The sequence below is a fragment of the Coregonus lavaretus genome (genome assembly GCF_964263955.1).
Source record: "Coregonus lavaretus genome assembly, chromosome: 33".
Taxonomy (NCBI): Eukaryota; Metazoa; Chordata; class Actinopteri; order Salmoniformes; family Salmonidae; genus Coregonus; species Coregonus lavaretus.
In genome coordinates, this window is record NC_140020.1 from 15408336 (window position 1) to 15432154 (window position 23819).

Consider the following 23819-nt stretch of genomic DNA (forward strand, 5'->3'; position numbering starts at 1 on the left):
GGATGAAGCCTGACCTGGAATGTGAAGTTAACTGAAACTGGCTAGCTTTATAAAAGCCTGCGTAGATCTTGCTTCGTAGTATACCACTCAGGAAGGGGGACCCGAGTAAGACAAGTCTCACTGGGCCTATTGCAACAATCGATGCCAACTAGATTATTGCCATCTGATCTCTCGTTTAACCATGAATACAGTGAGGGAAAAAACGTATTTGATCCCGTGCTGATTTTGTACGTTTGCCCACTGACAAAGAAATGATCAGTCTATAATTTTAATGGTAGGTTTATTTGAACAGTGAGAGACAGAATAACAACAACAAAATCCAGAAAAACGCATGTCAAAAATGTTATAAATTGATTTGCATTTTAATGAGGGAAATAAGTATTTGACCCCCTCTCAATCAGAAAGATTTCTGGCTCCCAGGTGTCTTTTATACAGGTAACGAGCTGAGATTAGGAGCACACTCTTAAAGGGAGTGCTCCTAATCTCAGTTTGTTATCTGTATAAAAGACACCTGTCCACAGAAGCAATCAATCAATCAGATTCCAAACTCTCCACCATGGCCAAGACCAAAGAGCTCTCCAAGGATGTCAGGGACAAGATTGTAGACCTACACAAGGCTGGAATGGGTTACAAGACCCTCGCCAAGCAGCTTGGTGAGAAGGTGAAAACAGTTGGTGCGATTATTCGCAAATGGAAGAAACACAAAAGAACTGTCAATCTCCCTCGGCCTGGGGTTCCATGCAAGATCTCACCTCGTGGAGTTGCAATGATCATGGGAACGGTGAGGAATCGGCCCAGAACTACACGGGAGGATCTTGTCACTGATCTCAAGGCAGCTGGGACCATAGTCACCAAGAAAACAATTGGTAACACACTACGCCGTGAAGGACTGAAATCCTGCAGCACCCGCAAGGTCCCCCTGCTCAAGAAAGCACATATACAGGCCCGTCTGAAGTTTGCCAATGAACATCTGAATGATTCAGAGGAGAACTGGGTGAAAGTGTTGTGGTCAGATGAGACCAAAATGGAGCTCTTTGGCATCAACTCAACTCGCCGTGTTTGGAGGAGGAGGAATGCTGCCTATGACCCCAAGAACACCATCCCCACTGTCAAACATGGAGGTGGAAACATTATGCTTTGGGGGTGTTTTTCTGCTAAGGGGACAGGACAACTTCACCGCATCAAAGGGACGATGGACGGGGCCATGTACCGTCAAATCTTGGGTGAGAACCTCCTTCCCTCAGCCAGGGCATTGAAAATGGGTCGTGGATGGGTATTCCAGCATGACAATGACCCAAAACACACGGCCAAGGCAACAAAGGAGTGGCTCAAGAAGAAGCACATTAAGGTCCTGGAGTGGCCTAGCCAGTCTCCAGACCTTAATCCCATAGACAATCTGTGGAGGGAGCTGAAGGTTCGAGTTGCCAAACGTCAGCCTCGAAACCTTAATGACTTGGAGAAGATCTGCAAAGAGAAGTGGGACAAAATCCCTCCTGAGATGTGTGCAAACCTGGTGGCCAACTACAAGAAACGTCTGACCTCTGTGATTGCCAACAAGGATTTTGCCACCAAGTACTAAGTAATGTTTTGCAGAGGGGTCAAATACTTATTTCCCTCATTAAAATGCAAATCAATTTATAACATTTTTGACATGCGTTTTTCTGGATTTTTTGTTGTTATTCTGTCTCTCACTGTTCAAATAAATCTACCATTAACATTATAGACTGATCATGTCTTTGTCAGTGGGAAAACATACAAAATCAGCAGGGGATCAAATACTTTTTTCCCTCACTGTATCTGCTAAATTGCAACCATCATCGATTACCTCATTACCACTCTCTAAAAGCTAATGTCGGTGTTACCTTAATCCTACTTGTAACCAAAGTCTTTCAAGATATGTTCTGGTTGATATTATCATCAGAACAACTTAGTCCTTTTTGAACAGACTAAAGACAACTTATCTAGATAAACATTCCATACAACTGAAAAAGTATTTCCTCATTTACCACGGCAAATCTATTGTGGCAATTTAACCGACACGTTGTAAGATTGGAAAACTAAAGTTGGTGTAGCCTACTCTTCTTATTTTATTAGTTTCCAATTTATATTATCCATTAAATACAACTGTCTTTAAAAGAAAAGTGTCTGGTTTGGTCATTTCTTATCAAGATCGGGGTAAAATATCCCTGGACTGTCCAGATTTGAAATGTGTAACTAAATCAAGCAAATGGGGATTGAGTTATATAATCTATACTCAGTGGTGTAAAGTACTTAAGTAAAAATACTTTAAAGTACTACTTATGTCATTTTTGGGGGTATCTGTACTTTACTTTATTATTCATATTTTTGACCATTTTTACTCCACTACATTCCTAAAGAAAATAATGTACTTTCTACTCCATACATTTTCTCTGACACCCAAAGGTACTCATTACATTTTGAATGCTTAGCAGGACAGGAAAATTGTCAAATTCATGCACATAAAGAGAAAGTCCCTAGTCATCCCTACTGCATTTGATCTGGCGGACTCACTAAACACAAATGCTTTGTTTGTAAATGATGTCTGAGTGTTGGAGTGTGCCCCTGGCTATCCGTAATAAAAAAATAAAAAATTATCGTGCCGTCTGGTTTGCTTAATATAAGGAATTTGAAATGATTTATACTTTCAAATACTTTTAGACTTTTACTCAAGTAGTATTTTACTGGGTGACTTTCACTTTTACTTGAGTAATTTTCTATTAAGGTATCTTTACTTTTACTCAAGTATGACAATTCGTTACTTTTTCCACCACTGCCGATACTGAACAAAAATATAAACGCAATATGCAACAATTTCAAAGATTTTACTGAGTTACAGTTCATAGAAGGAAATCAGTCAATTGAAATAAATAAATCAGGCCCTAATCTATAGATTTGACATGACTGGGCAGGGGCGCAGCCATGGGTGGGCCCCTGCCCAGCCAATCCCCACTGGGGAGCCAGGCCCAGCCAATCAGAATGAGTTTTTCCCCACAAAAGGGCTTCATTGCAGACAGAAATATTCCTCAGCACCCCCACTCCCCCTCCTCGGACAATCCCGCAGGTGAAGAACCCGGAGGTGGAGGTCCTGGGCTGGCGTGGTTACACGTGGTCTGCGGTTGTGAGCCCAGTTGGATGTACTGCCAAATTCTCTAAAACGACGTTGGAGGCGGCTTATGGTAGAGAAATTAAAATTAAATTCTCTGGCAACAGCTCTATTGGACATTCCTGCAGTCAGCATGACAATTTCACGCTCCCTCAAAGCTTGAGAGATCTTTGGCATTGTGTTGTGTGACAAAACTGCACATTTTAGAGTGGCCTTTTATTGTACCCAGCACAAGGTGCAACTGTCTAATTATCATGCTGTTTAATCAGCTTCTTGATATGCCACACCTGTCAGGTGGATGGATTATCTTGGCAAATGAGAAATGCTCACTAACTGGGATGTAAACAAATTTGTGCAAAACATTTGAGAGAAATAAGGTTTTTGTGCATATGGAAAATTTCTGGGATCTTTTATTTCAGCTCATGAAAAATGGGACCAACACTTTACATTGCATTTATATTTTTGTTCAGTATATATTTTTTTAGCTAATGAAAATGTAGGCTAATAAAGTTTTTTTAAATAGCATACAGTGCCTTGCAAAAGTATTCATCCCCCTTGGCATTTTTCCTATTTTGTTGCATTACAACCTGTAAATTAAATTGATTTTTATTTGGATTTCATGTAATGGACATACACAAAATAGTCCAAATTGGTGAAGTGAAAAAAAAAAAAAAAAACTTGTTTCAGAAAATTCTAAAAAATTAATAACGGAAAAGTGGTGCGTGCATATGTATTCACCCCCTTTGCTATGAAGCCCCTAAATAAGATATGGTGCAACCAATTACCTTCAGAAGTCACATAATTAGTTAAATAAAGTCCACCTGTGTGCAATCTAAGTGTCACATGATCTCAGTATATATACAGTGGGGGAAAAAAGTATTTAGTCAGCCACCAATTGTGCAAGTTCTCCCACTTAAAAAGATGAGAGGCCTGTAATTTTCATCATAGGTACACGTCAACTATGACAGACAAAATGTGAAGAAAAAAATCCAGAAAATCACATTGTAGGATTTTTAATGAATTTATTTGCAAATTATGGTGGAAAATAAGTATTTGGTCAGTAACAAAAGTTTCTCAATACTTCGTTATATACCCTTTGTTGGCAATGACACAGGTCAAACGTTTTCTGTAAGTCTTCACAAGGTTTTCACACACTGTTGTGTCACGTTGCTGTGGATTGGTGTGGTGTAGAATCAGGCGCAGGAAGCAGAGGATAAGTCCAACAAGACTTTACTTGAGCACACAAAAATAAATCCAAACAGCCCGGAGGCAAAAGGACGCACAGAGGCGTAAATAGCGAGCGCACACACAGGTGCGTAAATACTCTCCTAAAACACAAGGAGGAAGCTATGAAAATAGCGTACCGACACGGGTAGCGCAACAACACGACACGAACAATTACACACAACACTAAACTAACAACAAGGAAACTAAATAGGGTGCTAAATGAGACATAACACAAAACAGGTGTGACTAACAGACAAAACCAATCAAACAAGAAACATAGAGCGGTGGCAGCTAGTACTCCGGAGACGACGACCGGCGAAACCTGCCCGAACAAGGAGGAGGAGCCGCCTCGGCCGAAACCGTGACAGTACCCCCCCCTTGACGCGCGGCTCCATCCGTGCGCCGCCTCCGGCCTCGGGGACGACCAGGCGGACGCGGAGCAGGGCGCGTAGGATGACCACGATGGAATTCGGTCATCAGGGACGGATCCAGAATGTCCCTCCTCGGCACCCAGCACCGCTCCTCCGGACCGTACCCCTCCCACTCCACGAGATATTGGAGACCCCCCATCCGGCGTCTCGAATCCAGGATGGTCCGAACAGTGTACGCCGGAGCCCCCTCGATGTCCAACGGGGGCGGAGGAGTCTCCTCAATCTCAAAGTCCTGGAGTGGACCAGCTACCACCGGCCTGAGGAGAGACACATGGAACGAGGGGTTAATATTCTTGTAATCAATAGGTAGTTCTAACCTGTAACACACCTCGTTCAATCTCCTCAGGACTTTAAAAGGCCCCACAAACCGCCGACCCAGCTTCCGGCAGGGCAGGCGGAGGGGCAGGTTTCTGGTTGAGAGCCAGACTCGATCTCCAGGTGCGTACACTGGCCCCTCACTGCGGTGTAGGTCGGCGCTCGTCTTCTGTCGACGTATGGCACGCTGCAGATGGACGTGTGCAGCGTTCCACGTCTCCTCCGAGCGCCGCACCCACTCATCCACAGCGGGGGCCTCGATCTGGCTCTCATGCCACGGTGCCAGAACCGGCTGGTACCCTAACACACACTGGAAAGGGGTTAGTCTCGTGGAGGAGTGGCGGAGAGAGTTCTGTGCCATCTTGGCCCAGGGCACATATCTCGCCCACTCCTCCGGCCGGCCCTGACAATATGACCTCAGAAACCTACCCACATCCTGGTTGACTCGTTCGACCTGCCCATTACTCTCCGGGTGGTAACCCGAGGTAAGGCTCACCGAGACCCCCAAACGTTCCATAAATGCTCTCCAGACTCTGGAGGTAAACTGGGGGCCTCGATCGGACACTATATCCTCGGGCACCCCGTAATGCCGGAAGACGTGAGTAAATAGAGCCTCAGCGGTCTGTAGGGACGTAGGAAGACCCGGCATGGGAAGGAGACGACAGGCCTTCGAGAACCGATCCACAACGACCAGGATGGTGGTATTCCCCTGTGAGGAGGGAAGATCGGTAACAAAATCCACCGAGAGGTGAGACCAGGGTCGTTGTGGAACGGGCAGGGGCTGTAATTTACCCCTGGGCAAGTGTCTGGGCGCCTTACACTGGGCACACACTGAGCAGGAGGAGACATAAACCCTCACATCCCTGGCTAACGTTGGCCACCAGTACTTCGTACTAAGGCAGTGCACTGTCCGGCCAATACCTGGATGTCCAGAGGAGGGGGACGTGTGAGCCCAATAAATCAGCCGATCCCGGACCTCGAGCGGGACGTACGCCCGACCCACCGGACACTGTGGAGGACTAGGGTCGGTGCGTAACGCCCGCTCGATCTCCGCATCGACCTCCCACACCACCGGTGCCACCAGACAAGACTCCGGTAGTATGGGAATGGACTCCACGCACCTCTCCTCCGTGTCATACCGACGGGACAGAGCATCTGCCTTCCCGTTCTGGGACCCAGGGATGTAAGTGATCTTGAACACAAACCGGGCGAGAAACATAGTCCATCGAGCCTGGCGAGGATTCAGTCTCCTAGCTCCCCAAATGTATTCCAGGTTACGATGGTCGGTCAGAATGAGGAAAGGGTGCTGAGCCCCCTCAAGCCAATGCCTCCACACCTTTAGGGCCTGTACTACGGCTAACAGCTCCCTGTCCCCTACGTCATAATTCTGCTCCGCCGGACTGAGCTTTTTAGAATAAAAAGCACAGGGGCGGAGCTTAGGTGGTGTACCGGATCGTTGAGAAAGAACTGCCCCGATACCGGCCTCAGACGCGTCCACCTCAACTTGGAAGGGTAAAGTGGGATCCGGGTGCGCCAACACCGGAGCCGAGGTAAACAGGTCCTTCAGTCTCCCAAAGGCCCTGTCCGCCTCAGCCGACCACTGCAAGCGCACCGGACCCCCCTTCAGAAGAGACGTTATGGGAGCTGCCACCTGTCCAAAACCCCGGATAAACCTCCGGTAGTAATTCGCAAAACCCAAGAACCGCTGCACCTCTTTAACCGTAGTTGGGGTTTGCCAATTACGCACGGCGGACACTCGGTCCACCTCCATTATCACCCCTGACGCAGACAACTGGTAACCCAAAAAGGAAACTGACTCCTGAAAGAACAGATATTTCTCAGCTTTGACATACAGGTCATGCTCCAACAGTCTCCTCAATACCCTGCGCACCAGGGCTACATGCTCGGCCCGAGTAGAGCTGTACACAAGAATATCATCGATGTACACCACTACTCCCTGCGCCTGCATGTCCCGGAAAAGTTCATCTACAAACGATTGGAAGACTGATGGAGCATTCATTAACCCATATGGCATGACGAGATACTCGTAATGGCCGGAGGTAGTACTAAATGCTGTCTTCCACTCATCGCCCTCCCTAATGCGCACCAAGTTATATGCGCTCCTGAGGTCCAATTTTGTGAAGAACCGTGCCCCGTGTAATGACTCCGTCATGGTCCCAATCAGCGGGAGTGGATAACTATATTTCACAGTCACCTGATTGAGACCGCGGTAATCAATACACGGACGCAAACCTCCATCCTTTTTCTTCACAAAAAAGAAGCTCGAGGACGCGGGAGAAGTGGAGGGCCGTATGTATCCCTGTCTCAGAGACTCGGCAATGTAAGTTTCCATTGCCCTTTTCTCTTCCTGTGACAAAGGATACACATGGCTCCGCGGAAGCGCGGCTCCTGTCTGGAGGTCTATCGCACAATCCCCCTGTCTATGAGGTGGCAACCGTGCCGCTCTGGTCTTACTAAACACGAGCGCCAAATCCTCATACTCAGGAGGAATGTGCAGTGCTGGCATCTGGTTCGGACTCTCCACCGAGGTCGCCCCTACGGAAACACCCAGACATAACCCCTCACACTGAGCAGACCACCCTTTAAGAGCCTTCTCTCGCCACGAAATAGTAGGATCATGGGTAATCAACCAGGGAAGCCCCAGTACCACCGGATACGCAGGAGAGTCGATCAGATAGAGTTGAATCGTCTCCTCATGACCCCCCTGCGTCATCATCCTAAGTGGCGCTGTGACCTCCCCAATCAACCCAGATCCTAACGGACGACTATCTAAGGCATGTACAGGAAAGGGTTTTTCGACTGGAAGGAGGGGAATCCCTAACTTAACACAGAATTTCCGATCTACAAAATTCCCAGCTGCGCCTGAATCGACTAACGCCTTATGCTGGGAACGAGGTGCAACCTGTGGGAAACAAACAGGTAATGTAATGTGTACGACAGAAAGCTCTAGGTAAGTAGGGCGCCTACTCACCTGGGAGGACTCCCCACTGTATGACCTGCCATCTCCCTCACCAGGGGACCCTCCCCAGCACCTAGCCGCGGTGTGCCCTCCGCGGCCACACTTGGTGCAGGAGACTGCCCCCCTCGGGCTCCTACCTCTTCTCCCTCTAGCGCCAGCACCTCCAAGCTCCATCGGACTCTGCTCGGAGGCGCTGGAGGGTGGAATGGGAGGCCCCCACCTGGGACGTCCGCGGGTCGCAAGCAGGGTGTCCAGTCGAATGGCCATGTCCACCAGCTGGTCAAATGTTAGTGTAGTGTCCCTGCATGCTAACTCCCTGCGGACGTCCTCCCGAAGGCTACATCTGAAGTGGTCTATGAGGGCCCTCTCATTCCACCCAGCATCAGCCGCTAGAGTCCGGAACTCCAGCGCAAACTCTTGGGCGCTCCGCATCCCCTGTCGGAGGTGGAATAGACGTTCCCCCGCCGCCTTCCCTTCTGGTGGATGGTCGAAGACAGCACGGAAGCGGCGGGAGAACTCCGCATAGGTGACTGTGGCGGCGTCTATTCCCCTCCATTCGGCGTTGGCCCACTCCAACGCCTTGCCGGTGAGACAGGAGATGAGGGCGGAAACGCTCTCGTATCCTGAGGGCGCCGGGTGTATGGTGGCAAGGTAGAGCTCCACTTGTAAGAGGAACCCCTGACACCCGGCAGCGGTGCCGTCGTACGCCCTCGGGAGCGAGAGCCGAATCCCACTGGGTTCCGGTCGATGGACGGGCTGGCTGTCCGGTGGTGACGGTGCGATAAGTGGGGCTGTGGGAACCCCGCTGGTTTCCCATCGACGAAGGGTGTCCATGACGCCCTCCAAGGCGTGCCCGATCCGGTTGATGCGGTGCTCTTGACCAAGGAGACCCTCCTCCATGACGTCGACGGGTGCTCCTGCTGATTCCATGAAGGTGTGTAATTCTGTCACGTTGCTGTGGATTGGTGTGGTGTAGAATCAGGCGCAGGAAGCAGAGGATAAGTCCAACAAGACTTTACTTGAGCACACAAAAATAAATCCAAACAGCCCGGAGGCAAAAGGACGCACAGAGGCGTAAATAGCGAGCGCACACACAGGTGCGTAAATACTCTCCTAAAACACAAGGAGGAAGCTATGAAAATAGCGTACCGACACGGGTAGCGCAACAACACGACACGAACAATTACACACAACACTAAACTAACAACAAGGAAACTAAATAGGGTGCTAAATGAGACATAACACAAAACAGGTGTGACTAACAGACAAAACCAATCAAACAAGAAACATAGAGCGGTGGCAGCTAGTACTCCGGAGACGACGACCGGCGAAACCTGCCCGAACAAGGAGGAGGAGCCGCCTCGGCCGAAACCGTGACATGTTGCTGGTATTTTGGCCCATTCCTCCATGCAGATCTCCTCTAGAGCAGTGATGTTTTGGGGCTGTCGCTGGGCAACACGGACTTTCAACTCCCTCCAAAGATATGGGGTTGAGATCTGGAGACTCCAGGACCTTGAAATGCTTCTTACGAAGCCACTCCTTTGTTGCCTGGGCGGTGTGTTTGGGATCATTGTCATGCTGAAAGACCCAGCCACGTTTCATCTTCAATGCCCTTGCTGATGGAAGGAGGTTTTCACTCAAAATCTCACGATACATGGCCCCATTCATTCTTTCCTTTACACGGATCAGTCGTCCTGGTCCCTTTGCAGAAAAACAGCCCCAAAGCATGATGTTTCCACCCCCATGCTTCACAGTAGGTATGGTGCTCTTTGGATGCAACTCAGCATTCTTTGTCCTCCAAACACGACGAGTTGAGTTTTTACCAAAAAGTTATATTTTGGTTTCATCTGACCATATGATATTCTCCCAATCCTCTTCTGGATCATCCAAATGCACTCTAGCAAACTTCAGACGGGCCTGGACATGTACTGGCTTAAGCAGGGGGACACGTCTGGCACTGCAGGATTTGAGTCCCTGGCGGCGTAGTGTCTTACTGATGGTAGGCTTTGTTACTTTGGTCCCAGCTCTCTGCAGGTCATTCACTAGGTCCCCCCGTGTGGTTCTGGGATTTTTGCTCACCGTTCTTGTGATCATTTTGACCCCACGGGGTGAGATCTTGCGTGGAGCCCCAGATCGAGGGAGATTATCAGTGGTCTTGTATGTCTTCCATTTCCTAATAATTGCTCCCACAGTTGATTTCTTCAAACCAAGCTGCTTACCTATTGCACATTCAGTCTTCCCAGCCTGGTGCAGGTCTACAATTTTGTTTCTGGTGTCCTTTGACAGCTCTTTGGTCTTGGCCATAGTGGAGTTTGGAGTGTGACTGTTTGAGGTTGTGGACAGGTGTCTTTTATACCATTAATACAGGTAATGAGTGGAGGACAGAGGAGCCTCTTAAAGAAGAAGTTACAGGTCTGTGAGAGCCAGAAATCTTGCTTGTTTGTAGGTGACCAAATACTTATTTTCCACCATAATTTGCAAATAAATTCATGAAAAATCCTACAATGTGATTTTCTGGAGAAAAAAATTCTCAATTTGTCTGTCATAGTTGACGTGTACCTATGATGAAAATTACAGGCCTCTCTCATCTTTTTAAGTTGGAGAACTTGCACAATTGGTGGCTGACTAAATACTTTTCCCCCGCACTGTACACCTGTTCTGAAAGGCCCCAGAGTCTGCAACACCACTAAGGAAGGGCCACCACCAAGCAAGCGGCACCATGAAGACCAAGGAGCTCTCCAAACAGTTCAGGGACAAAGTTGTGGAGAAGTACATATCAGGGTTGGGTTATATAAATATATCTGAAACTTTGAACATCCCACGAAGCACCATTATTATTAATAAATGGAAAGAATATGGCACCACAACAAACCTGCCAAGAGCGGGCCGCCCACCAAAACTCACGGACCAGGCAAGGAGGGCATTAATCAGACAGGCAACAAAGAGACCAAAGATAACCCTGAAGGAGCTGCAAAGCTCCACTGCGGTGATTGGAGTATCTGTCCATAGGACCACTTAAAGCTGTACACTCCACAGAGCTGGGCTTTACGGAAGAGTGGCCAGAAAAAAGCCATTGCTTAAAGAAAAAAATAAGCAAACACGTTTGATGTTTGCAAAAGGCATGTGGGAGACATATGAGGGAAGGTACTCTGGTCAGATGAGACTAAAATTGAGCTTTTTGGCCATCAAGGAAAACGCTATGTCTGGTACAAACCCAACACCTCTCATCACCCCGAGAACACCATTTAGAGTTATTTATGCAACTTTAGTTGTGATACGTTGGGCTTTTTTTTATGTTTAATACATTCTAAGGCTGCATGATGGGACTCTAATGGTGATTTGAAAAAAGTCGCAAGCTGCACAGACTTCATCAGTCTCTCATTCACAATTTGACAAGCGCTTGATAATATTCTCACCAGGCCTCACCCTAAAGAATCCATGTCTTTTGCGGCCAAAGTGGCCGTTGTGCCCTTGGGCTGAATATAATAGGCTAATTATAATTCCCTTCTCCCGGCTGCCGTGCTCCGAAGCACCTCTCACTCACATGGCTCTCTCAGATGTAGCCAATGCCCGTCACATGATCGGGTCATTCTCACAGGCATTTCAGCTAAGAAGTAGGCTACAAGTGAATGAAGACAGACACATCGGGGACCCAACTGCGCACGTCCCTCTTATCGAATTCCGAGGTGCATATTGAAGGTGTTAGAACTGTCTACGTTTAGCCTACATTTCATCAGCCAACAAGATGAGTAGGCCTAATGAACAGCAAAAGCACTACCCTATGTCAATCTACTATCCCCCATAGTACAAAAGTTGACCTAGTCTATTGGTCAGCTTGTCCTTCTGTGCGATAAATAAATATTCCAAACATACTCTGGGACAGTTGTGGGATGCGATAAATCCCAAATTAATACAACCGCTATTTCTTCACATTATATGCACAGCAATGTGCACATGGCAGTAGACTATAAGCGCGAATGTTCCAAAATGCAATCAATTAGCGGGAAAACACTGTTCTCGAATGTGACGGCAAATGCGATTATGCATATAATGCTTTATTATAAAGGTGCATTTTTCACAAGTGATAGGCTAATATTGTCACCCATCAGACTATTCTTAATTTAATGTTGTCTTTAAATGTACTAAATAATATATGTGTGATATTAGTTTGATCTAGAATGGACCATTATCATGCACCTGTCTCGGAACAGTGGCATGGGAAAAAAAAGAAATGTCATCTATGCCCTTAAATAGCGAATGGAGGACGCTTTTCCCATGGTTACTTTTCCTCCTGTAGCTCAGCTGGTAGAGCACGGCGCTTGTAACGCCAAGGTAGTGGGTTCGATCCCCGGGACCACCCATACACAAAAATGTATGCACGCACGACTGTAAGTCGCTTTGGATAAAAGCGTCTGCTAAATGGCATATTATTATTATTATTATCATGCCAGCCAGGTAGGCTATACTCCTGTTGTAAAGCGAAGCAATGTGCTTAATATTAGGAAAGTTTATAAATAAATATAGTTGGCCTAGCCTATAGATGGGATCTTCCTCTTTTTAATAGAGGCCATCAAATCTCTGTTTTCTCACGCATTTGCATAGCCTATAGAAATGTTGCGCAACATGAGCTCATGGGCACTCATGAAGTGTTTGATTAGAATTTCAAATACATTTGCATTGATGTCAGAGTGATTATAGGGACAATAGAATGTTGAGTACCAGGCAATTAGCAAGTTTGGTAGGCTACTAATGACTATCAGCAGCATCAGAGCTTGGAGAAGCGTAATTACCATGACTAAAGGGTCACGTGGAATTTCACTGCCGCCATGACTCGTGACCGCCGGCGTGGCGGTAATGTAACGGTCACTGTAACAGCCCTAAGCACAGTGCTACATTCTGGCGGTTGGTTACAATGCACTCACTGTATTCAGTATGCTTTTTTTTTATCCGATTAACTCAAGCAAACATATGACATTTTCTGCAATGGGCAAGCACATAGAATTCCTAACCCTTTAAGTTTTACTTGACTTTCTCACAGGCTCACATGGTTTTCTCCAGGCGCTGTTGGTTGTTGGTTGAATAGCTGAACAGAAGGCCTCATGAGTTATTCAAATGCCTTGTTTACTATGTCTGGCAGCATACACACCAGAGAGCAATATGGCCATGGTGTATCTCTGGGCTGTTTTAATGGTGTAGTAGGATGATGCTTTTAGAAACACATCTGCAATCTGAATACCATGAATATTGAAATCTCTGTTATTAGGAAGGATGAGCTATATTTGTATGGGAGTTAATGATTACCACCCCAAGAGCATCTAAAATTAAGTATTTTATTCCAAGACACAGTACAGTGCCTTCAGAAAGTATTCACACCCCTTAACCTTTTCCCACAAAACCTGAAAATGGTTGTCTAGCAATGATCAACAACCAACTTGACAGAGCTTGAAGAATTTTGAAAATAATAATGGGCAAATGTTGCACAATCCAGGTGTGGAAAGGTCTTAGAGACTTACCCAGAAAGACTCACAGTTGTAATCACTGCCAAAGGTGCTTCTAGAAAGTACTGACTCAGGGGTGTGAATACTTATGTAAATTAGATATTTCTGTATTCAACAAAAGCTACATTTTCTAAAAACATGTTTTCACTTTTCCATTATGGGGTTTTGTGTGTAGATGGGTGAGGGAAAAAATCTATTTAATCCATTTTGAATTCAGTCTGTAACACAAAATGTGGAATAAGTCAAGGGGTATGAATACTTTCTGAAGATGGGCCTTTGTTTTTATCTTTCTTATGATCAATAACTGAGTATTAAGAGTAAAACACACAACTCTCCAAGTGGTAAGCTTGAGGATGGAAGAAACAATATATGATCCCATCAAGTCTTTGGAAGACGCACACAATCCTTCAATACATTTTACATGACCAAGTCCTCATAATTTTTCTAGGGCAGCGCAATATTTTTTATATTTTTTTATTTTGTATTTTTGGGGTGGTAGATCAGCTTTAATATTGCAGATAGATTGTAACTTCCATCAATGTAATTGTCTGCATCACTTCCAAACCCCTATGTGGTTTTTTTTTCTCGCAAATAAATATATATATATATATATATATATATATACACTACAGTTCAAAAGTTTGGGGTCACTTAGAAATGTCCTTGTTTTTGAAAGAAAAGCAAATTTTTTGTCCATTAAATTAACATCAAATTGATCAGAAATACAGTGTAGACATTGTTAATGTTGTAAATGGCTATTGTAGCTGGAAATGTCTGACTTTTAATGGAATATCTACATTGGCGTACAGAGGCCCATTATCAGCAACCATCAGTCCTGTGTTCCAATGGCACGTTGTGTTTGCTAAAAAAAGAAAAAGCCATATCTCAGACTGGCCAATAAAAAGAAAAGATTAAGATGGGCAGTCTGAGATATGGCTTTTTCTTTGCAACTCTGCCTAGAAGGTCAGCATCCCGGAGTCGCCTCTTCACTGTTGACGTTGAGACTGGTGTTTTGCGGGTACTATTTAATGAAGCTGCCAGTTGAGGACCTGTGAGGCACCTGTTTCTCAATCTAATGTATTTGTCCTATTGCTCAGTTGTGCACCGGGGCCTCCCACTCCTTTTTCTATTCTGGTTAGAGACAGTTTGCGCTGTTCTGTGAAGGGAGTAGTACACAGCGTTGTACGAGATCTTCAGTTTCTTGGCAATTTTGAGCCTGTAATCGAACCCACAATTGCTGATGCTCCAGATACTCAACTAGTCTCAAGAAGGCCAGTTTTATTGCTTCTTTAATCAGCACAACAGTGTTCAGCTGTGCTAACATAATTGCAAAAAGGTTTTCTAATGATCAATTAGCCTTTTAAAATGATAAACTTGGATTAGCAAACACAAAGTGCCATTGGAACACAGGACTGATGGCTGCTGATAATGGGCCTCTGTACACCTATCCAGCTACAATAGCCATTTACAACATTAACAATGTATACACTTTATTTCTGATTAATTTGATGTTATTTTAATGGACACATTTTTTTGCTTTTCTTTTGAAAACAAAGTGATCCCAAACTTTTGAACGGTAGTGTACATATCCTTTAAAAATATATATTTCCCTTTCATACTTTCCAACACCACGACCCCATCCCTAATTGTAAACTAGTGAACAACAATGCTTAGGCCTCTACTTCCAGCTTATACATACTATATAAATTTTATGGGCAGTCAATTTTACAATAATTCTATTTTGTTTGTTTTTACTCCTGAACTTCCTCTACCCTCAACCTCTCCGATAATTTTCATGATGTCCATCCGGTTTGCTTCTATATGCTATATCTTTCTAACTGTGCTCTTTCACAAAAACTCTCAACCTATAACCTATATACTTATTATGGACACAGTATGCTTTACATTAGTTATCTTGTTGTTATTAGTTGTTGTTAGTCATTATTAGTCCCATCCTTCAGCTCCATTCAACACCTCCCATCTATCTCTTAACACCATCCATATTGGATTTCTATTTGCCATATATTTCTCAACTGTACTGTGATGTTTCACAAAAGTTCCGAACCCTTCCATTCCCATTGTCTCCACAGATTGCAAATTGCCAAAAGTATTATTATATTATTGATCAATTGACTAGGACTTTCCAGATCACCCAGTATTGCAATCTTGGCTGAGCAGATCTCTCTCCTTCTGGCGCCTGCTGTGTTGCCCGCCATGGCAGTGGCAGTTAATGACGTGCCCCTCAAGCCACCACAGACTGGCTAATGCCTCTGTGACAAGCCAGCATCTCATGGGACGCTACCCAAACCCCACTATTGGCATCAGCACCACACACCCTCGATGCTCAATCAAAATAAATGGGTGAATCTGAGTGGATTAAAGACCTAGTCACTTGCTTTGCTTTTGGAGAGCGGTGAATTGCACGTCATAGATTCGGTTCCTATGCAAGTAATTGAAAATCGGGCATCTTCATGGGCTACTATATATCATGTTGTCATGATAGTTTATTGTATTTGAAATATTCTTTGACCAGTTAACTGAAACTCAGACAATTTAAAGGGAAGATTGCAGAATTAGGTTGCTGTTAAACATTCTGATTTGTGTCTGAACTAAAAGTCCCAATACGACATATCACTTTGACAGAAGTCATGTCAACTTGACAGAAGTCATGTCAGAAAAGCATTTGGAAAAAGTGACGTAAAGAGGAGCCCTACAGGAGCAGGAGTGAAGCCACTGTCCACATAAGACGGTAAAGACCCACATCCTACCGAGTCCTCCTATTGTTTTTAAATATATATTTTGTCACTCTGAATAAAGCCAAATTATCATCTGACCATATCTTGTGATTTCTTTAGTCTGTATCAGCAAAAAATATGTTTTAGCAGTTATACAGCGGGCAGGCTTTTAGCATAGCCCCTTTTACACCCCTGCTGGCTTACCCCTACTAGCTAACCAACAGCTACTACATGCTGTACAATAGCACCCTGTCTGGCTTATTTGTTGCAAATCAAATATTAAGTGAACCATCCTTGTTATAAGTAAATAAAGTGCATCCATATATCAGTTAGAGGACACCTTCATCTCCTACCTGTAATTAATGTGGCACAACAAGACCTTCGTAAAGGTTGACCGGCCTGTACACTTTTACTGTACAGCAGCGGCCCATCCATCTTAGCTCAGGGGCCCATCTCTTTGTCACCCCCACTTCATTTGCAGAGTGATCTTCCAGTGACACCCCTTACGACCTAACTGATTGTGTGAGGAGTATCTGACACCGCAGTGGAGGGGAGGAGGAGGTGTGGGAGGGTATCTCCGCTAGACAGGACAATCAATTCCCCCTTTGCCAATGTTTAATCATCCCTGTACCACCGGCTGCCTCTTACTTCCTTCTCACACACACGCACGCACACACGCACACGCTTCCCTTCCTCACACAAATACACACACACACATAACAGTAGCTTACCAATCTGCCAGTCCCAGTGCACCTTTAACAGCTCCTTGTGTTCCATGATGGCCCTGAAACAGAAAGAAAAATACAAAATTCCTGTCAGGCACAGGTGAGCTTTGTGAGATATGGGAATAGAACAGTGTGAGTGATGGAGGGAGGAAAGTAAGACAGGAGGAACAAAAGTCTCTTGACAGGAGGCTCAGTTTTGACAACTCAGCACCTGTGGTTCTGACGAGTGACAAATCCATCCTATCAGAGGGGTGGGGGGGGGGGGGTACAACCCTCTTACCCAACGGAATGGATCTTGGGAATTCTATTGACAGAGTCATCTGACTCCCCCCCTCCCCACTCCGTATCTAAAAAGAACACCAGTGAGAGACAGAGACAGGTCCCCGTGTGCCCACTGTCTTCCCTGGTCAGGATAATTTCAGATATAATAAGTGGAGAAATAAGTGGAGGGAATACAGGCGATGTCTCATAACCAGGGGGTTTCATCATTCCTCTTTAAGCCACAAAATGAGCTTATTAAAAAGTAAGAGTCATAATCTGATCTGGAGACAGAACCAGCTGGTGGGTGTAAATGTTGAAAATGGGTCATGTCTGTAGATATGTAGCTGGCATCAATGACTGTATAAGATCAGATGGCAAATGCTACAGAAAGTGTACACTAAGTATACAAACATTAAGAACACCTGGTCTTACCATGACAGACTGACCAGGTGAATCCAGGTGAAAGATATGATCCCTTATTGATGTCACTTGTTAAATCCACTTCAATCAGTGTAGATGAAGGGGAGGAGACAGGTTAAAGAAGGATTTTTAAGCCTTGAGACAATTGAGACATGGATTGTGTATGTGTGCCATTCAGTGGGTAATTGGGCAGGACAAAATATTTAAGTGCCTTTGAATGGGATATGGTAGTTGGTGCCAGGCGCACCGGTTTGTGTCAAGAACTGCAACGCTGCTGGGTTTTTGACGCCTTGTAGAGTCCATGCCCCGACGAATTGAAGCTGTTCTGAGGGCAAAGTCAATATTAGGAAGGTGTTCCTAATATACTCCGTGTAGATGAGGTTAACCTAAGGTTTTCAGCTGGCTAATGTTAATGTTGGAGTGTTTCAACTGGTTGCTCTTGTGGTATTGGTGAAGAGGGATACTCTGTCCAGTATAGTATAGGTGAGGAAGGACACACCAGACCTGAGTTCAAATACCATTTGAAATCTTTGAAACACTTAGACCGTTTGCTATAGCCTGCCTTGAGTGACATATTTTCTGGGTTTGCCATTTTGGGACTATTCTATTGGTTCCATTGTACCGGACAAGCTCAAACAAGCTAAAATATTTGAAATGATTTCAAACAGTATTTGAAGCCAGGTCTGACACACACAAACACACTCACAGCTGAATGCCGCTGAAGAAAGAGCCAAACAGTCCCATCATGCCCAGGAACTCCACCCTGCTAAGGTTCTTAACGATGAACTCCTCACACACGTTAGAGATGCCATAGAGCATGGCCCCTCCCAGAACCAGCAGGTCCCCCAGGAGCTTATGGTCCCCTAGGCAGATAGAGAGAGAGAGCGAGAGAGAGTGAGAGAGAGCGAGAGTTTAGAAAGAGCGCGAGAACGAGGAGGAAATTACTAGAGCACAACATTACAATAGCCTATCATATGAAAGAGCTATCCATGAGTTATCCATGACAAATAGGTTATCATATGAAACGCTCTTCAGTAATATCAGACTAAGTGGCTAGCCTATAAAAACCACATTAGTAATAGATGACAACGAGGCAGTGAAAGACTGGCTGATAGAGAGGTACAGACAGCAACTGGGCTGCAGCAACTTTTCTTAATTGCAGTTAATAAATTGAGCAAATGTAAGATTCACTTAACCACACTGTTCACTTTATTGGGTTTGAAATAACGCTTTTCTCCGTAACACTACTGTGTAACTGGTAAGACAAATTGCCATTATTGATTGGAACCTGATACCAAAGTATTGCATTGTCCCTTTATCCCTGCATGTTTAGTGCATACTGAATGCAGCAATGGGTCTCAGTAATGTAGGGATAAACTGTGCCCGATCAAACAAAGATCTTACAGATACTCAGCACAAATTTGAGATATAATATAATGTAACTATTCTGTCAATTCTGAGACAGACATTTAACTCTAGCAGTTTGTTTTGAATGAAACTCTAAACTCCTCGGATCAAGAACATGTAATATGATTTGGAATATAACATTTATTCTTCATATTGAACTAAAATTAAATCTATTGGAAATCCAGGGGTAATTAATCGGGCGGCAGGTAGCTTAGTGGGTAAGAGCGTTGTGCCAGTAACCGAAAGGTCGCTGGTTCTAATCCCCGAGCTGACTAGGTGAAAAATCTGTCGATGTGCCCTTGAGCAAGGCACTTAACCCTAATTGCTCCTGTAAGTCGCTCTGGATAAGAGCGTCTGCTAAATGACAAAAAAATAAATAAAATAAAAATAATGCAATATTGAGAGGAGGAGGCTGTCCATAGATGTGAAAATCACGCTGCACCAGGGATAACACAGGGGATCTGACTGTGTTATCGCTAAAGGTACTGTGAGGTTTAAAAACAATGAGAATGGGGGTATTTGTGTGAAGGACACAGCAGGCTACACAATAACAATCAAAATATATATATATTTTATCATGAAGGCCTCCAAAGAGTCAGAGCAGTACACATTTATTCTGAGCCTTTGCAAAAGCTTAATTCCTGTAGGAATTTAGGTAATTCAATAACACTGTGTTATTGACCCATGGGGCAGTAAGGGTATTGTGTGTGTGTGTGTGTGTGTGTCTTACCATGGCCCTGCTGTCTTCCCACCAGGACATCTGCCCCCACCATACAGCCGATGCCCAGCAGACACACCCCGACGCCCACAAAATGCACGGCCTTGTACCTCACAAGCAGGAAGAACCAGGACAGCAGCAGCACCACAGGGATGGTGAAACAGTCTAAGAGCTGAGAGACAGAGCAGAGACATACAGGGTTAGAATGGACACAATGAACTCTGGTTAATACAGACACAACACAGAGAGAACATGGTTTAAATCAGGGATGGGCAACTGGCCGCCCTTTCTATTCCCCCCGGATCAAACCCCCCTCCCCCAACATAATTTTTTAGGAACTGAGTCGGGGTCTCAACTTACTGTTGAGAGTTAGAATAGTAGAATACACAAGGTGCAATTTCGAAATCTGGTTGTGCATCAGCAGTTTTTCTCTTGTTATATCAGTCACTGACAGTCACTCAATTAGCCCATGTCAGCTAAAATTGGTAAGTTAGTCTAGCCAGCTATCTAAACTTGTATTAATCATGGTCTAATTACTGACCGGGAGGACCCCAATTGATTTTGATAGTCACTCTCACTCAGATATCCCTGGTTTAAATGGAGTTCCAAGATACGGTACGCCACATAGACAAAAGACACACCTAGGGAGATGGTATCACAGTAGAGCTAGAAACGACCCACCACACTAAGTCCAGGGGCTGACACATAGGACACATTACATTTACATTTACATTTTAGTCATTTAGCAGACGCTCTTATCCAGACCGACTTACAGTTAGTGAACACATATATATATATATTTTTATACTGGCCCCCCGTGGGAATCGAACCCACAACCCTGGCGTTGCAAACGCCATGCTCTATCAACTGAGCTACATCCCTGCCGGCCATTCCCTCCCCTACCCTGGACGACGCTGGGCCAATTGTGCGCCGCCCATGAGTCTCCCGGTCGCGGCCAGCTGCGACAGAGCCTGGATTCGAACCAGGATCTCTAGTGGCACAGTTAGCACTGCGATGCAGTGCCTTAGACTACTGCACCACTCAGGACACACACTGTAGTAGAGGACGAGGTCAGAGGTCAGTCCAACACTAACGGTGATGAGAGACAATGAGGATGGAGAATTAGGGGTGATTGAGGATGATGCGTCAGGAAGGAGAAGGGGTCATACGGGAGGGAGGAGAGGGAAGGTTTACGATCACCTAGGGGACCATCAGGCCTCCATTCCGGGAAACCTTTCTGGCACTTAGTGGTAGCAGTATGGGCTCACCCTCGGGGACAAGTAATGCACAGGAAAACAAACTGCTACATTGAACTGTAGTACAGCAAAATGCCCCCCCATTACTGCTCATCACAGGCAGAGTACACAGAGGAGAAGAGAAGAGGTGGTGGAGTGGCTCTCCTGACTCTCCTGGCAGCTCCCAACATTGATGTATGCAATGAATGTTCTGACACCTAGGACAACCCTGGCATAATAATGTGTGGTTTTATCGATTTGTCTAAACGCCAGACCAGTATGTCTCCGTCTCTCATTTTACATTTACATTTTAGTCATTTAGCAGACGCTCTTATCCAGAGCGACTTACAGTTAGTGAGTGCATACATTATTCTACTGGCCCCTCGCCTCTCCTCTCTCATCAGACCAGTATGTCTCAGTCTCTCCTCTCTCATCAGACCAGTATGTCTCAGTCTCTCCTCTCTCATCAGACCAGTATGTCTCAGTCTCTCCTCTCTCATCAGACCAGTATGTCTCAGTCTCTCTTCTCTCATCAGACCAGTATGTCTCAGTCTCTCATCAGACCAGTATGTTTCAGTCTCTCATCAGACCAGTATGTTTCAGTCTCTCATCAGACCAGTATGTTTCAGTCTCTCATCAGACCAGTATGTTTCAGTCTCTCATCAGACCAGTATGTTTCAGTCTCTCATCAGACCAGTATGTTTCAGTCTCTCATCAGACCAGTATGTTTCAGTCTCTCCTCTCTCATCAGACCAGTATGTTTCAGTCTCTCATCAGACCAGTATGTTTCAGTCTCTCCTCGCTCATCAGACCAGTATGTTTCAGTCTCTCATCAGACCAGTATGTTTCAGTCTCTCCTCAGGCCAGTGTGTTTCTGCCTAATGGAAGGCTTTTTCACCGCTTGGTTATATTAACCTGTCTGTTACTGTAGCATGCCCTTGAGAGCGAGAGAGCGAGAGAGAGAGAGAGAGAGAGAGAAACAAAGAGAGGGAACAAGGGAGAGAGGAAAAGGAGCAAGACGGAGAGGGAGCGAGAAAGAGAATAAGAGGGCCAAATAAAACCATCCGTGGGCCAAATTCGGCCTACAGGGCGCCAGTTGAGGAACGCTGGTGTAGGGTAACAATAACCATGAGAGAACCCTGAAAGTGAGTGAATTATTGAGTTCTGTGTTTACTCTCACCTGTTCTCTCAGTGCTATCTGGGTAACAGCTATGGCAGCAAACTGACAACTTCTACAGTGAGCTATTGGCAAAATAATAGACATGACTTGGTAATGAAATTCTCTGCTCCTCTTTACAAATACCAGCAAACGAATGAAACCACTGGCTATTTAGTCAGTCCTAATAAGACTCTCTGCTTAACTCTGCCGAATAAATCTTCATTTAATTCCTCAGTTTTACAGTGTTATGTCCCCAGGACCGTGGCTGACTACATGCATATTTCTAAATGGAGGAGTGTGAATAGCAGTGAAGATAATGTCCCTAGCCGGCTGTATAATGAGTTGATGAAGAGGAGCTTTCTCCGGATGTACCCACTGATCTCCTCATATTGGAGCCTAGCCAGATACCATGACCATTCATAACAACTAATCATTTCCCACTTCATGGGAAAGTCCTTTATAGCACTGTTTTATGCCCCATTCTCTTCATGCCTGCATATTAATATTGATGAGGCATTGTCTAACCTTGTTATAGTTTATATAAAACTGTTGAGAATTGTTGTGCCTATTTCTTTCCTCCACCCTCCCTAAAGAATCAGTAGGAGAGCCAATTAAACTAAATAGCAACATCCCCTGCACAGAGGAACAAGAGGAGAGTATGACTTGGCCTTAGAGTGAGAGGGTCCATTGATCAAGTCTCCAACTAACCCCAAACTTACTTCATTTGAGTTCACTTGACCTGAGTTGCTCTCTCATTCAGTGTTTCCCCTATATTAATTTAGCCTCTGCTAAATCGTTGCCGCCACTCCCCCCCAAAATAACATAAATAAAACTTAAACGACTAAAATCAGGTATAAAGTATGTAGAAATGATAATGGAGTTATACACTCAGTGGTCAGTTTATTAGGTACACCCATCTAGTACTGGGTCGGATCCCCCTTTGCCTCCAGAACAGCCTGAATTCTTTGGGGAATGGAAACGTTGCTCAATTGGTAACATGTGTCAGGAAAACATTCCCCACAACATTACACCACCACCACCATTGTGTACCGTTGACAGCAGGCAGGATGGGGCCATGGACTCATGCTGCTTACACCAAATCCAGACTCTGCCATCAGCATGACGCAACAGGAACTGGGATTCATCAGGCCAAGCTATGTTTTTCCACTGCTCAATTGCCCAGTGTTGGTGATCACGTGCCCACTGGAGCCGCTTCTTCTTGTTTTTAGCTGATAGGAGTGGAACCCGTTGTGGTCGTCTGCTGCAATTGCCTATCTGTGACAAGGACCGATGAGTTGTACGTTCCAAGATGCCGTTCTGCACACCACTGTTGTACTGCACTGTTATTTGCCTGTTTGTGGCCCGCATGTTAGCTTGCAAGATTCTTGCCATTCTCCTTAGACCTCTTATCATCAAGCTGTTTTCGCCCACAGGAGTGCCGCTGACTGGATTTTTTTTGTTTGTCGCACCATTCTCTGTAAATATTAGACACTGTCGTGTGTGAAAAGCCCAGGAGCCTGGCCATTTTTTATTTTTTACTTTTACCCCTTTTTCTCCCCAATTTCGTGATATCCAATTAGTAGT

The 23819-nt window shown here is 45.1% G+C and overlaps 1 protein-coding gene across 1 annotated transcript in view; it reads right to left on the minus strand.

Annotated features, from left to right (window-relative positions):
• The window catches only part of LOC311108153 (solute carrier family 35 member F1-like), a gene marked incomplete at both ends in the record, with an annotated part of 80826 nt that overhangs the window by 15867 nt on the left and 41140 nt on the right, over positions 1 to 23819 (minus strand). The window contains 3 exons of the mRNA XM_084150779.1: positions 17042 to 17094; positions 18423 to 18579; positions 19854 to 20013. Of these exons, the coding sequence (XP_084006905.1) occupies positions 17042 to 17094; positions 18423 to 18579; positions 19854 to 20013 (370 nt within the window). The remainder of the gene's footprint in view (positions 1 to 17041; positions 17095 to 18422; positions 18580 to 19853; positions 20014 to 23819) is intronic.